Raw genomic sequence first — 13,948 nt, 5'->3', positions numbered from 1 at the left:
TTGATAGGGGGGTTTCGGCATTCGAAATTCTGAAGACCTCTGTCCTTGAGGCAGAGGTAACAGTGAAGCAAGTTTTTTTGTACAGCACACTTACTACATGGGTGAAGTAATAAACTGTGTCAAAGCATATTATTTGCACTGGAAGGGTACCTTTCTAGTAGTACAGACCATTTGCTTGACAGAACGCATGCCCCCTTCCACGCTGGTGCAAGGCTGTGTGTTAGCGCCTGGAAGCAAGGAGACAAAACCAGCGCTATATCTTCGAAGATGTGGCGCTGTTTCTCTCTGAGTTTCGTTTCCTCTCCTCGGGCCATGAACCCTGAGCGCTCTGAGCGAGTGGCAATCTCCGGGGCTCGGTAAACTTGAGATTATATGGGCAGACCTTGGACTTGTTGTGCTTGCAGGGCTGGCGGGGTGGGTCAGTGTGCCTCTAATCACACATATAAGACCCAGCCTGCCTGCTCCAAACCTCCAAGGTGCATGCCTGCTAACACTGACCAGCACACCACAGACTGACCCTTCTCTCGCCGTTTCATGTTGGTGGCCCCATTACCCCACTCAATGCCCCTCGCACATTTTATCGTCCTGGGAAGGATGACACGCTGAGTCGGCCCTGCGAAGCTCAACAGATTGCGACAGAGAAGCCATGAAGAGCAAGACCCTGGAGGCGGCGATCGACCTGGAGACCTGGGACTGCTTGTTCCAAAGCCATCTGGAGGCAGCGCAGCGCCCGGAGCGGTGGACCCTGGGGCTGCACGTCGATGGGGAGGCAGGGCTGGGGTGGAGTCAGTACACGCTGCATGCATTCGCAAGGTCAGTGTCCGTCCTTCGCTTCATGACATGAGTGACCTCCACCCGTCCCTAGACTATGCCAGCTTCATGGAATGGGGACATTATCTCCCCCCCCCCCCCCCGCACACACACACTCTCTCTTTCTCTTTCTCTGCATCTCTCGGTATCCCTCTCTCTCTCTCCTCTCTCCTCCCTCCCTCTCTCTCCTCCCCCCCTCTCTCTCTCTCCCTATCTCTCCTCCCTCCCCCTCTATCTCTCTCCTCCCTCCCCCCTCTCTCTCTCTTTCTCTCTACTCCCTCTCTCTCTCTCTCTCTCTCTATCTCTCTCCTCCCTCCCTCTCTCTCCTCCCCCCCCCCTCTCTCTCTCTCTCTCTCTCTCTCTCTATCTCTCTCCTCCCTCCCTCTCTCTCCTCCCCCCCTCTCTCTCTCTCTCTCTCTCTCTCTCTCTCTCTATCTCTCTCCTCCCTCCCTCTCTCTCCTCCCCCCCTCTCTCTCTCTCTCCCTCTCTCTCTCTATCTCTCTCCTCCCTCCCCCTCTCTCTCTCCCTCTCTCTCTCCCTCTCTCTCTCTTTCTCTCTCTCTCTCTCCCCCCTCTCTCTCTCTCTCTCTCTCTCTCTCTCTCTCTCTCTCTCTCTATATATATATATATATACGCTGAGGCTAATAATGAAACAAGACTGATAATGACTTTCAGTAATCAGCATAAAAACATTCGCAATATAGTAAAAAACAATTGGTTTCTCATCAGAAGTGACCCTGTGATTGGTAATTTGGTGACAGTCAGGCCCAACATTACTTATAGAAAAGCTAGGTCCATGGAGACGAGTTTGGTCTCCAGCAGCCCCGAGGTACCCACTGGCACATGGCTTGCAGGAGGCAAAGGGTTTTTAAAATGTGCAACTTGCAAGGCCTGTAAAAATGGCAGCAGCAGATCTGAGTACACAATACCTTTCTCCCCAGTCCCACTTAAGATCAGAGAGAAGCTCAACTGCAAAACAGAATTTGCTGTCTATGTCTTGCAATGTCCATGCGGGCTCAGGTATGTGGGCAGCACCAGGCCCCAGGTTCACAAAAGAATATTGCAACATCTGAGGGCCATTACCAATGCTGATCCCACATATCCTGTGGCAAGACATTTCGAATTGGTCCACGATAAGAACCCACAGGGCCTTACCTATTTTGTTATTGATTGGGTGCCACCACAACGCAGGGGAGGCGATAGGGAAGGCCTGCTTCGTAAACTTGAGACCCGCTACATCATCTTACTGGACAGTAAGATGCCTAATGGGCTCAACAAGAGTGAAGACTGCCACACATACCTCTAACTGTGTCACTTTATGGGGTACTTGTCTCCAAGTCCTATACTGAACAAATACTTACCATCTATTTTTCCATTAGATTAACTTAATTCCCTTATCCTCCACATTTTCCATCAGGTAGATCATTATGATCACATTTTTTAATCACTTTTTTTCTTTGGCACAATTGTTTTTGCTAATCCATGTTATTTGCACTTTAATGCGTGTAGATGCACAATTAACCAATTTGCACTGAAACCATTAGCTACTTTGCACAGAGGACGGTCTTGCCCACATGGGCATTATTAACCAAAACCTTACATTTATATATTGTTTTTAAACATTGAACCAACTTATTTATATACAGTATATTGAATATATATATATATATTTTTATACGTGTTTTAAAATCTTATCTTATTGTTGTTTTATATTAAACAAACGGTTGATAATAATGTTAGGTGTGCCCACAGTTGGCAAAAGTTACACCCTTCTATGCAAAATGAGTTTAAGTTGGTCATTGATATAGTTGCATGAACAAAAACTGGGGTATTAGCATGGTTGTGTATATGGCGACCCCCTACATGCAGACTAGTCGTTTTTGTGTCCAGCAACTTCACCAATGGTTCCTCTATAGCAAGAAATGTGGTTTACGTTATGTATTTATACAGTAATCACAAAGTTCACTACTTTTTAACAACATGAGTACTGAATTGAATTTTATTATATTTATTTTCTTGTCACAGTGCTGCTAAATGCTTGAATTGTGTTAATATCAGTTGTGCATTCACGCATATAGTATGTTTTCTATGTTCATTATGCACTCGTGCACTTTAAAAATGGTGATTTGGCCTGTGTACTGCGTCATGTGATCAAGGCTCCACGAGAGCCGAAACGCGTCGTGGCAAACTGGTGTTGGGCAAAATAAATCTTTGAGGAAACACCAACCGTTGGGTCTCGTCTCGTCTTTTACAGATATTGGCTGTTGGCGCTACATACCGCATATATATATATATATATATATGTATGTCCCTCTCTATGTCTCTTTCTCTCTGTCTCTCCCTCTCTCTCTCTCCCTCTCACTCTTCTCTCTGTCTCTCTCTCTCTCCCCTCTCACTCCCGCTCTCTCTCTTTCTCTCTCCATCCCTGTTTCTCTCTCTCATCTTCTTTCTCCCCCCTCTCTCTCTCTTTCTCTCTCCCCCTCTCTCTCTCTTTCTCTCTCTCCCCCTCTCTCTCTCTTTCTCTCTATCCCAAGCCTCTCTCTCTTCTTCTCTCTCCTCCCTCTCTCTCTCTCTCTCCTCCCTCCCCCTCTCTCTCTCTCTTTCTCTCTCTCTCTCTCTCCTCCCTCTCTCTCTTTCTCTCTCTTTCTCTCTCACTTTCTCTCTCTCTTTCTCTCTCTCTTTCTCTCTCCTCCCTCCCTCTCTCTCTCTTTCTCTCTCCTCCCTCTGTCTCTCTCTCTCTCTCTCTCTCTCTCTCTCTATATATATATATATATATATATATCTATATATATGTATGTCCCTCTCTATGTCTCTTTCTCCCTGTCTCTCCCTCTCTCTCTCCCTCTCACTCTTCTCTCTGTCTCTCTCTCTCTTCTCTTTCTCTCCCTACTCCCCCTTCTCCCTCTCTCTCTCTTTCTCTCTCCTCCCTCTGTCTCTCTGTCTCTCTGTCTCTCTCTCTCTCTCTCTCTCTCTCTCTATATATATATATATCTATATATGTGTATGTCCCTCTCTATGTCTCTCTCTCTCTCTCTCTCTCTCTCTCTCTCTCTCTCTCTCCCTCTCCCTCTCTCTCCCTCTCCCCCTCTCTCTCTCCCCCCTCTCTCTCTCCCCTCCCTCTCTCTCCTCTCTCTCACTCCCGCTCTCTCTCTCTCTTTCTATCCCTGTCTCTTTCTCTCTCTCTCTCATCTTCTCTCTCCCCCTCTCTCTCTTTCTCCCTCACACTCTCTCTCTTTCTCTCTCTCTTCTTCTCTCTCTTCTTCTCTCTCTCTCTCTCTTTCAAATATTGCAAAGTGTTCTTTTTTGTGTGTTTTTGCAAGGTGCAGAGCCTGTAGACATGAATGTATTATTAGCGAATCCAGCCCACTCGAGCATGTCTATTAGAGCGACAGCCAGCATCTTTATAAGCCAAGCTCGGCGCCCTCGTCCGTTTGTACAACCCACGTGGACTCCTCCCACTCGCGTCATTCTGTGTACACCCTGCATGTACCCCGGTGAGATGAAGGCATGATTTATAGCTTCATATGTGGGGGCTGCTCAGGGAGGGGGGACACGAAAGGCACCTCCAAGGAGGCGTGGCATCTTACCAAGACCAGAAATGGAGGGGGGCAGACATTTCCGACAAAGCTGCAATCCAAGGGGCAGATTTATGAGGCCCTTGCGCCACGTTTACGCCGCTGTTGCGTCACGCAAGGTGGCGTAACCGTGGCGCATCCCTACGACCGATTTACAACGTGACGCATCTAGGCAGATGCGTCACGTTGTAAAGCCCTGCGCCGCTTGTGGGCGTTCCGGCGCAGGGTGGGCGTTCCGGGGCAGGTGCGCCTCGCAAAAGTGGCTGAGTGAAATCTATAAGATTTCACTCAGTCACTTTCAGGCCAATATTGCGTCAAAACCCTGCGCCTGCTTGAAGCAGGCGTAGGTCTTGATGCAGCATTGTGGAGATGGGGCACCCCCGAGCCTTGCTGGAGCTGCGTCGCGCTTGCGACGCAACTCCAGCAATGCGCCACCTTAACGGCACAGATGCGTCACGCATCTGTGCCGTTTTTGCCCCATGGTGCGCCGCATTATAAATGCGGCGCACCATGGGTGGCGGAGCAGCGGCGCAAGATAACTGGCGCATCCCTGGGGATGCGCCAGTTATCATAAATCTGCCCCCATGAATTTAGTAACGATGCACCTTCAAGACAGACACCAAAACATGTCTAATGGGCATGTCACGTGCCCATCCCTGGCATGTATGTACCAGCAGCAACCCATTGGGTATAAATGGCCTGGTTTGTACACCTGGGCATATGTGGTAGCGTATGCTGCTGCCTGGTGACGTCATATGTGTATTATGTAGATACCGGCGATGTATAATGAACTCCGACCGGTCGGAGTTCATTATACAACGCCGGTGGGACTCGACAGCGGAGACCAGAGTGCAGTTGGTTTCCATAAGGATACATGATCGATTGACACGTTTTTTCCCAATGAAGAGGGGTGCAGGTACGATGTGACGTTGCAACCCCTAGGTGTTGTAAATATAAAAGTGGATAAATGAGAAGATGAACCCCTGTTAGCCCTGAAGAAGTTGCGCAAAATACAACAACGAAACATGTTGGCGACAGTAAAATAAACACTAGAATTGGTTGAGTTTGAACCATTTTTTAATTTGGAGAGCTTGCAGCCCAGAATTAAGGTTGAGTGGCCAATCAGCTCTTTAATTTTAATGGTGAGAATCACATTTATTATTTCTCACTGGGGTTCTTTAGGTATATGTGTATACACAATAGTAAGTGTTGTCTGTCTTGGCTTACTATTGCATGAGTGATCACCACGATTTCTGGTTTTCATGAAGTAAAAGCACTGTTTTATGTTGCATTGTCTTTTTCTCTTCTTTTCACTTGTTTTTTTCTCCACTTAAAGAGAGAGAGTTCCTAGGATGAGAAGTGGGTACGCTGGCAATTGTTAGCCAGTAACCCCGTTGGCGGTTCTACCGTGAGGTACTCTCTCTCTTCTCCCACATAATTTTCATTGGATGAAAGGTGGGGTGTCTGGATGGTAGTTCACATATTTTTGACCTTTTTTATAATTTCAAAAGCAACACCGTGACTTAGATAAATAGTTGGATTATATACATGCAGGGTATTGTCAAAGTCTGAACAAACCCATTTATATCTTTTTGTCACAGAAAATAAAGATTTAAGGTGTTTTGAGGGTGAGGCCACATTTTGTATACATTTACAGACTAGGGACAGCTGCAAGGACAGCTGCAAGCTCAACTGAGCATGTGCGAAGCAGAAGAGCAGTGGCGTCACTAGGGTTGGTGTCACCCAGTGCAGTAACTCATGGTGCCACCCCTGCTATTTACTACGCCAAGAAACAAGAGGTGTACAAATGTGGGTTTGTCTTGTGCAAACTTCTGGTAATTTAGGGGCACATGCATCAACCTATTTAGGAAGTGCAAACGGTGCGAATCGGTAAATTCGGCCGTTTGCACTTCCTAAATACGTTTTTGGGATGCATCAAACACTTTTTCAGAATTCGCATTTTTTTGCATTTCTTAAAAATGCGAATGCATTTAAGGAATCACATTTGTGCGATTCCTTAAATGCAATGCATCATTTAAAAAAAATATGCGAATTATGAAATAGGAAGTGCAAATTAACACGAGGTAGACCCTCGTGTTAATTTGCGAAAATCTGTCAAAAAGCAAAAAAATGCATTTTTTAAACTGTCATGTTACAGACACACATGTCCTTAGGACATGTGTGTGTGAAACATGCACTTTCAAATGCATTTCAGGGGTGCAGGGGGGGTCCTTTGGACCCCCCCCTGCACCCTTGGAATGCATCAACAAATTGCGAATTTGTAAATGCCTTCCCATTGACTCCTATTGGCCTTTTGGCCCATAGGAATCAATGGGATTTGCGAAAATGCACTTAAGAATTCGGTATTTATTTGGGATTCGGTAAAAATTGCGATTTTTACGGAATCCCAAATCAATAGCCAAAAAAATGATGCATAGCATTTTGCAATTCTTAATTTGCGAATCGGTAATTTTCGCAAATTAAGAATCGCAAAATCTATGAATGATGCATGTGCCCCTTAATGCCTCTCAATAAATGCTGCCAGATTATCTATATGAATGTATTTGTTTTAAAAAAATCCACTTACTACTGCACAATCTACAAATGCAAAATCTACTGTTGCACAAAATAAGGCATGGTGCCGAGGATAGTCTTTATTTTCACATTTGCATAGCAGGTGACACATTCTGTCACAAAGCATTGATAAGTTGTATACATGCTAGTGAAATAAAGGGAGACGTCCATTACATGTTCCGTTTCCTTTCATATTTTATATGGGTCGCAAAGTGTGCTCTGCAAGTCAGTCACTTTGACATCTTGTTTTTTTAATCTGAAAACGTTTTGCGAAAGGCACTCCCACGTGCCACCCCTCTCTGACAAATGCGTGTCAGTGTGCTTAAGTGCGAGGTGGGTGCTGTTAGGATAGGATTTCCTGTGAACTATCAGGATTGTTTAAGGGGTGATGACAGTAGATATGATGGATGAGGATGAAAATGCTCTCTGGAGGGGGGGCTCACTACTTCAATAGTGTGAGAAGAGTCCTGTTCGGTTTTATTGAAAGCCTGTGAAAACAGTGGCGGAGGTGTGGGGGCATCGGCAAGTGCAACTTGCCCAAAGTACGTTTAAAAAAAAAAAGTATTCTTGCTCGTTGTCTGTTGCCTAACCGGCACCATCCCTCCTGACCTCCCCTGGGTGTCACTCCATGTAATGGTGTCACCCGGTGCGGTCCGCACCCCCCGCACCCACCTTGTGACGCCACTGCAGAAGAGACTAAATATAACCTGTCTCTAGGCAGATTTCAAGAGCAGACAACAGCAAGGTAGGACTGAGCACGTGGCACGCACGTGATAGCACATGGCAAACAAAATGGCGGCCAGAAATACAAAATGGGTTCCACAAAACGGACAAGATAGCCTCTAAATACAGGATGGCTTCTGATAATGCTAACCCAATCGCTGCCAAATTACAACAGTCAGGACCAATTGTGTTGAATCGAGAGGTCTGCTCACGCTAACGCGCACCCTTCTTTGACTCAACAGAAGACCGGACCGTGTACTTACGGTTCAGCGCCATTACAGCCTTCTGTGTAAGAGACTAAATGGGAAACTAAATGAAGTTTCTCCCCATGTAGACCGTGGGGGGGCGTGTTAAAGAATCATTGTAAATTAACGAAGCAGCCCGCTGAAAAACCTGCTAGTTGCCCTCACGGAGTCCCGAGAGGGTACCCCGGCACTGAGTGTTGGTGCATGGATCCCAATTTACCAGGGCATTGGTAATTAGGCCCTAAGCAGAAGACATGTTACAAATAGGCATGTATTCCAAGGTGGCGTTCTTATACTAATCCCTCTTTCTCATTCTGTAGTTTTAGGTGCTATGACTGCGACCGCAGGTGGGACTCCGCCAGGGTGCGCATCATCTACCACATCAAGATAGCGGCCTGGGCGGGCGAAGAGAACTTTGTGAATATGCGGATCTTCAAGCAGGAGTGCCAGAGGTGCGGCACCGGCGAACTGGAGGAGCCACAGTTCATTATCGAGAACGTAGACATCGCCATGGAGCACCTGGTGACGCGAATACTCTGGAAGTGTTACGGAGAGGATGTGTCCGGCCGGCCAGTCCGGGATTTCATCACTAATGGAAGGTCCAATGGCTGCCATGACAGTGCGCACTGCGAGGCCTGCCGCGCGGGACTTTGTCGCTTGAAACGTCCCGAATACAAGCAAGATGGCCAGGCCGCCTTGAGTCAAGGAGAATCTGCTATCCCTCCAAGGGAGGTGCGGGATGCTCCACCTCCACCTTATAATATCTGGACTGTAAGGGCTGCAAGTCAAGACCACCACAATCCACCAGTTCACAACCCCAGCACACACAGCAACCAACCCAATGATGCAACCAGAGAAACAGATCCCCAGCGTAACAGAACGCGGACAAGTCAAGACCATCACAATCCATTAAGTACCAACCCCAGCACACACAGCAACCAACCCAATGATGCAACCAGAGAAACAGAGCCCCAGCGTAACAGAACGCGGACAAGTCAAGACCACCACAATCCACCAGTTCACAACCCCAGCACACACAGCAACCAACCCAATGATGCAACCACAGAAACAGAGCCCCAGCGTAACAGAACGCGGACCAGTTGTTGTCCATGCGTCCTGCTATGAGTCTGCAAACCTGGTGTCCTCAAAGCAGCCTCCATCTCCAAGTGTTTATTTTGGCTCTACACTGTTTTTACGGTTGACAATTGTCATTTCCACTTTGTAAATAATGCAGAACTCTTGTGACACCCCTATGGGGTGGTATTTCTCTGGGTAAATATACAGAACTCTTGTGGCTACCCTGTCGGGTGGTATTTCTCGGGGTATCCCTAGGTTGCCATGGCCATGATGTTATGTACCCAGTATTGTTGTAGAAGATTTCCTGAGCTGTGACTCACAGCCAAACGCCAGTCTTATCTGACCCAGCTTAAAGCCAACCCTCTCAGGCAAAGCACCGGTGAGTGACAGATGCCAGTCACAACTCTCTCTTCTTTTGTTTTCTGTTGTCTGAGCCGATGGCTGGAGAAGAGGCATCTTCAGTCAAATTCCTATTCATGTGAAGCCCGCTCCACACCTACAATCTGTTGACTGTTGCTCTGCATCACATGACACGTTTCTGCCTCCCTCACCTCATGGGCATCTCTGTTCAAGCAGCCAAACTATGGAACCCTTTATCCCCAAACATAAGATCCACAGATAACTACCTTATCTTCAGAAGACTATTCAAGAGTTGGCTCTTCCCCACATACCTACCATACTCAAACATAAATATACAGCTAATTCCTCTGCATATAAGCATTTATTTGTACTATATATGTGTTCCTACATATGTGTATTCCTTTTTAGCAACATTTATAATAATTATGTTTATAAATATATAGATATACATTAGTTCTGCTTAACAAATGTACGTATTACTTATGGTTATATTATTCTATGTTTAACATGTATATTGGTGACTGTATAAATTAGTAAGTCCTTACCATAACTATTTATCTACAATTGCTTCACTATTGAATTAAAAAACCAAATGTATTACAATATACATTAAATGAAAATACAGCAACACTTGAAAGTCTGAGTTTATTAAACACAACTTAAATCTACATTCCTTATACATATATACCTTCCATGTACTTATCTAACTTTATATTTGTTACTTTACTTCTAATTCAGCATCTACAATGCACTACCCTATTTCTCACCCTATACCTCTCTCAATATATTGTATACCTCCACTCTCTGACTCGTCTCAAACCCCATTCTACTACTAGGAACACCAAAATAACCCCTTCTAGACTCTTCCCTCCTCTACCCCTCCTTGCATCAGCTCAAACCTCTTTTACTATTCAGATCCCCCACAGAAGCCTTTCTACGCCCTTCTCTCTGACTCCCCCCCACCCACCTCCCCTCTACTCATCCCAAACCTCCTCCTACTGCTAGGAGCTCCAAAAACCACTTTCTAGACCCTTCCCTCTTCTATCCCTCCACTATTCTTTTCAATCCAACTAACAGACTCACATGCCCAACGCTCAAATTAATTTCTTATTTCCCTATACTAATTCACAAATAATTCTCTTTGGGTTCCGGAGTAGCGTGCTACTCACCAAAAAGTGATTTGACGCCTCGTCAAGGGTAGTAAGCACTATATAAATGCAATTACAATACAATGCAATACTGGTGACACACTGGCAGCAGTGCTCAGGGGTGTATGGGGTACAATGCCACTGCCCAGGGAGCTGGTCTCAGATTCCAATGGCAGAGCTTCAGTGGAGGAAGAGGCAGCAGGAGGGTGCCATGGGCACCGATTCATCAAAGTATCAGGGGTAGAGGAAGTGACATCACACATCCTTCATCCTCAAGCACATCACAGGAAGGGACGTCATTTGACCTTTGACCTGATGTCATCCTAGGAGGTGTTGTTACTGAAATAAGAACCATGATGTAAGTGCTGTGCCTCTGTTAGATACCTCCTATGTTTTAACTGGGATGGCGTCAGAATATGCCAGAGGCTGACCCCTAAATGACCCCATGGAGTATGCCACAAGGATATTTATGAGCTGTGACACACAGGCCAAGCTAGGATCTGTGTCCCTGATTGCCCAGCTATAAGCAGGGCCACTGTAATTATGCAATTGTGTGGCACTGGTGATTTTTGCGTAATTATAGATTTGCCGCATTTGCCACACACTCCACCATTCTCTGTATAATCTGCAGCTTTTAGCTCAAAAGTCTTTTTTCTAGCTCAGACGGTTCAAAAGTTAATAAAAATGCCACAACACGTGTCACCGCCCAGTGGAAGGCCCTTTGCAAAGCTGGACTGGGCACCTTTCTGTTGCTTATTACAATGTGTGGATGTTAAACTGGTACTAATGGGGCACAATGAATACCCACAGGGTGTTACCAAGTTTAAATAAAGATGAAATAATGAAGTAATACTATCACAAACGGTGCTGGATTATGCCACATAATTTGCCTTTTCTTGCCACATAATTCAAGTGGTCCTGGCTATAAGGCACCAAAGATGGTTAAAGTGAAGTATCCACAGATTCTCTATATAAATAATGATATATCATATCAAAGAACAGTTAATAATCGTCCAATCATGTATTCATTCTCTAGGTTTGTGAATAGATGTCTTCACATATCTGTACTATTACATAACAGCCTCAATGTGATCCTTACTGTGGGGTGGGCGGTTCAGAAGTCCTGCTTTGTTGCTTTTGAGAAGGATGTTACGGGTACCCAAAGATGGTGATTGTTAGAAGCGAGAACAGTTCATGTTTATTGTCAATTAAAAACCTAATGTTGCTACTGTGTAATTACTGCGGATACTTTGTGTGTCTATTGAATTGTCTGATGTCTATGAGCTGGTTTTACTTGTACTATGTATATATTTCAGGTGCCATTAAATTGTTGGGTTTGCAGTAACGTCTTTGCCTGTACACTCCGGGCCTGAGTCACAAAAGTAAACTTAGAACAAAAGTCTAAGTTTAGACCTGAAGTCCAAGTTTAGACCTGAAGTCTAAGTTTAGACCAAAAGTCTAAGTTTAGACCGAAAGTCTAAGTTCAGACCTGAAGTCTAAGTTCAGACCTGACGTCTAAGTTTAGACCAGAAGTCTAAGTTTAGACCTGAAGTCTAAATTTAGACCTGAAGTCTAAGGGGCAGATTTATGAAGGCCTTGCGCCGCAGGTGCGTCACTTTTTCCCATGTTAAAAATGACGCACCGGCGGCGCAAGGCCTTCATAAATCTGCCCCTAAGTTTAGACCAAAAGTCTAAGTTTAGACCTGAAGTCTAAGTTCAGACCTGAAGTCTAAGTTTAGACCTGAAGTCTAAGTTTAGACCTGAAATCTAAGTTTAGACCAAAAGTCTAAGTTTAGACCTGAAGTCTAAGTTTAGACCAGAAGTCTAAGTTTAGAACTGAAGTCTCAGTTTAGACCTGAACTCTAAGTTTAGACCAAAAGTCTAAGTTTAGACCTGAAGTCTAAGTTTAAACCTGAAGTCTAAGTTTAGACCTGAAGTCTAGTTTAGACCTGAAGTCTAGTTTAGACCTGAAGTCTAAGTTTAGACCAAAAGTCTAAGTTTAGACCTGAAGTCTAAGTTTAGACCTGAAGTCTAAGTTCAGACCTGAAGTCTAAGTTTAAACCCGAAGTCTAAGTTTAGACCTGAAGTCTGAGTTTAGACCTGAAGTCTAACTTCAGACCTGAAGTCTGAGTTTAGACCTGAAGTCTAAGTTTAGACCAAAAGTCTAAGTTTAGACCTGAAGTCTAAGTTTAGACCTGAAGTCTAAGTTTAGACCTGAAGTCTAAGTTTAGACCTGAAGTCTAAGTTCAGACCTGAAGTCTGAGTTTAGACCTGAAGTCTAAGTTTAGACCAAAAGTCTAAGTTTAGACCTGAAGTCTAAGTTCAGACCTGAAGTCTAAGTTCAGACCTGAAGTCTAAGTTCAGACCTGACGTCTAAGTTTAGACCAGAAGTCTAAGTTTAGACCTGAAGTCTAAGTTTAGACCTGAAGTCTAAGGGGCAGATTTATGAAGGCCTTGCGCCGCCGGTGCGTCACTTTTTCCCATGTTAAAAATGACGCACCGGCGGCGCAAGGCCTTCATAAATCTGCCCCTAAGTTTAGACCAAAAGTCTAAGTTTAGACCTGAAGTCTAAGTTCAGACCTGAAGTCTAAATTTAGACCTGAAGTCTAAGTTTAGACCTGAAATCTAAGTTTAGACCAAAAGTCTAAGTTTAGACCTGAAGTCTAAGTTTAGACCTGAAGTCTAAGTTTAGACCAAAAGTCTAAGTTTAGACCTGAAGTCCAAGTTTAGACCTGAAGTCTAAGTTTAGACCAAAAGTCTAAGTTTAGACCTAAAGTCTAAGTTCAGACCTGAAGTCTAAGTTCAGACCAGAAGTCTACGTTTAGACCTGAAGTCTAAGTTTAGACCTGAAGTCTAAGGGGCAGATTTATGAAGGCCTTGCGCCGCCGGTGCGTCACTTTTTCCCATGTTAAAAATGACGCACCGGCGGCGCAAGGCCTTCATAAATCTGCCCCTAAGTTTAGACCAAAAGTCTAAGTTTAGACCTGAAGTCTAAGTTTAGACCTGAAGTCTAAGTTTAGACCAAAAGTCTAAGTTTAGACCTGAAGTCCAAGTTTAGACCTGAAGTCTAAGTTTAGACCAAAAGTCTAAGTTTAGACCTAAAGTCTAAGTTCAGACCTGAAGTCTAAGTTCAGACCTGAAGTCTAAGTTTAGACCAAAAGTCTAAGTTTAGAACTGAAGTCTCAGTTTAGACCTGAACTCTAAGTTTAGACCAAAGTCTAAGTTTAGACCTGAAGTCTAAGTTTAAACCTGAAGTCTAAGTTTAGACCTGAAGTCTGAGTTTAGACCTGAAGTCTAAGTTTAGACCAAAAGTCTAAGTTTAGACCTGAAGTCTAAGTTCAGACCTGAAGTCTGAGTTTAGACCTGAAGTCTAAGTTTAGACCAAAAGTCTAAGTTTAGACCTGAAGTCTAAGTTTAGACCTGAAGTCTAAGTTCAG

General features: G+C 44.7%; 1 protein-coding gene across 1 annotated transcript; it reads left to right on the top strand.

Moving 5' to 3' along the window:
- Positions 1 to 484: 484 nt before the first annotated feature.
- LOC144792869 (receptor-transporting protein 2-like) lies at positions 485 to 9,991 on the top strand. The gene is made up of 2 exons (XM_078668064.1): positions 485 to 813; positions 8,247 to 9,991. The coding sequence occupies exons 1-2, from the start codon at positions 647 to 649 to the stop codon at positions 9,049 to 9,051; spliced, it is 972 nt and encodes a 323-aa protein (XP_078524190.1). The 5' UTR covers positions 485 to 646; the 3' UTR covers positions 9,052 to 9,991.
- Positions 9,992 to 13,948: the final 3,957 nt, after the last annotated feature.

The sequence above is a fragment of the Lissotriton helveticus genome, chromosome 11 (assembly GCF_964261635.1).
Source record: "Lissotriton helveticus chromosome 11, aLisHel1.1, whole genome shotgun sequence".
In the NCBI taxonomy this organism is placed as follows: Eukaryota; Metazoa; Chordata; class Amphibia; order Caudata; family Salamandridae; genus Lissotriton; species Lissotriton helveticus.
This window is presented reverse-complemented; position numbering and strand designations above follow the sequence as displayed.

Excerpts from the sequence above, each read along its gene's own strand:
- LOC144792869 (XM_078668064.1), top strand. The coding sequence starts at position 647 with ATGAAGAGCAAGACCCTGGAGGCGGCGATCGACCTGGAGACCTGGGAC. Across the intron at positions 814-8,246 it reads ACGCTGCATGCATTCGCAAG|TTTTAGGTGCTATGACTGCG; the intron begins GTCAGTGTCCGT and ends CTCATTCTGTAG.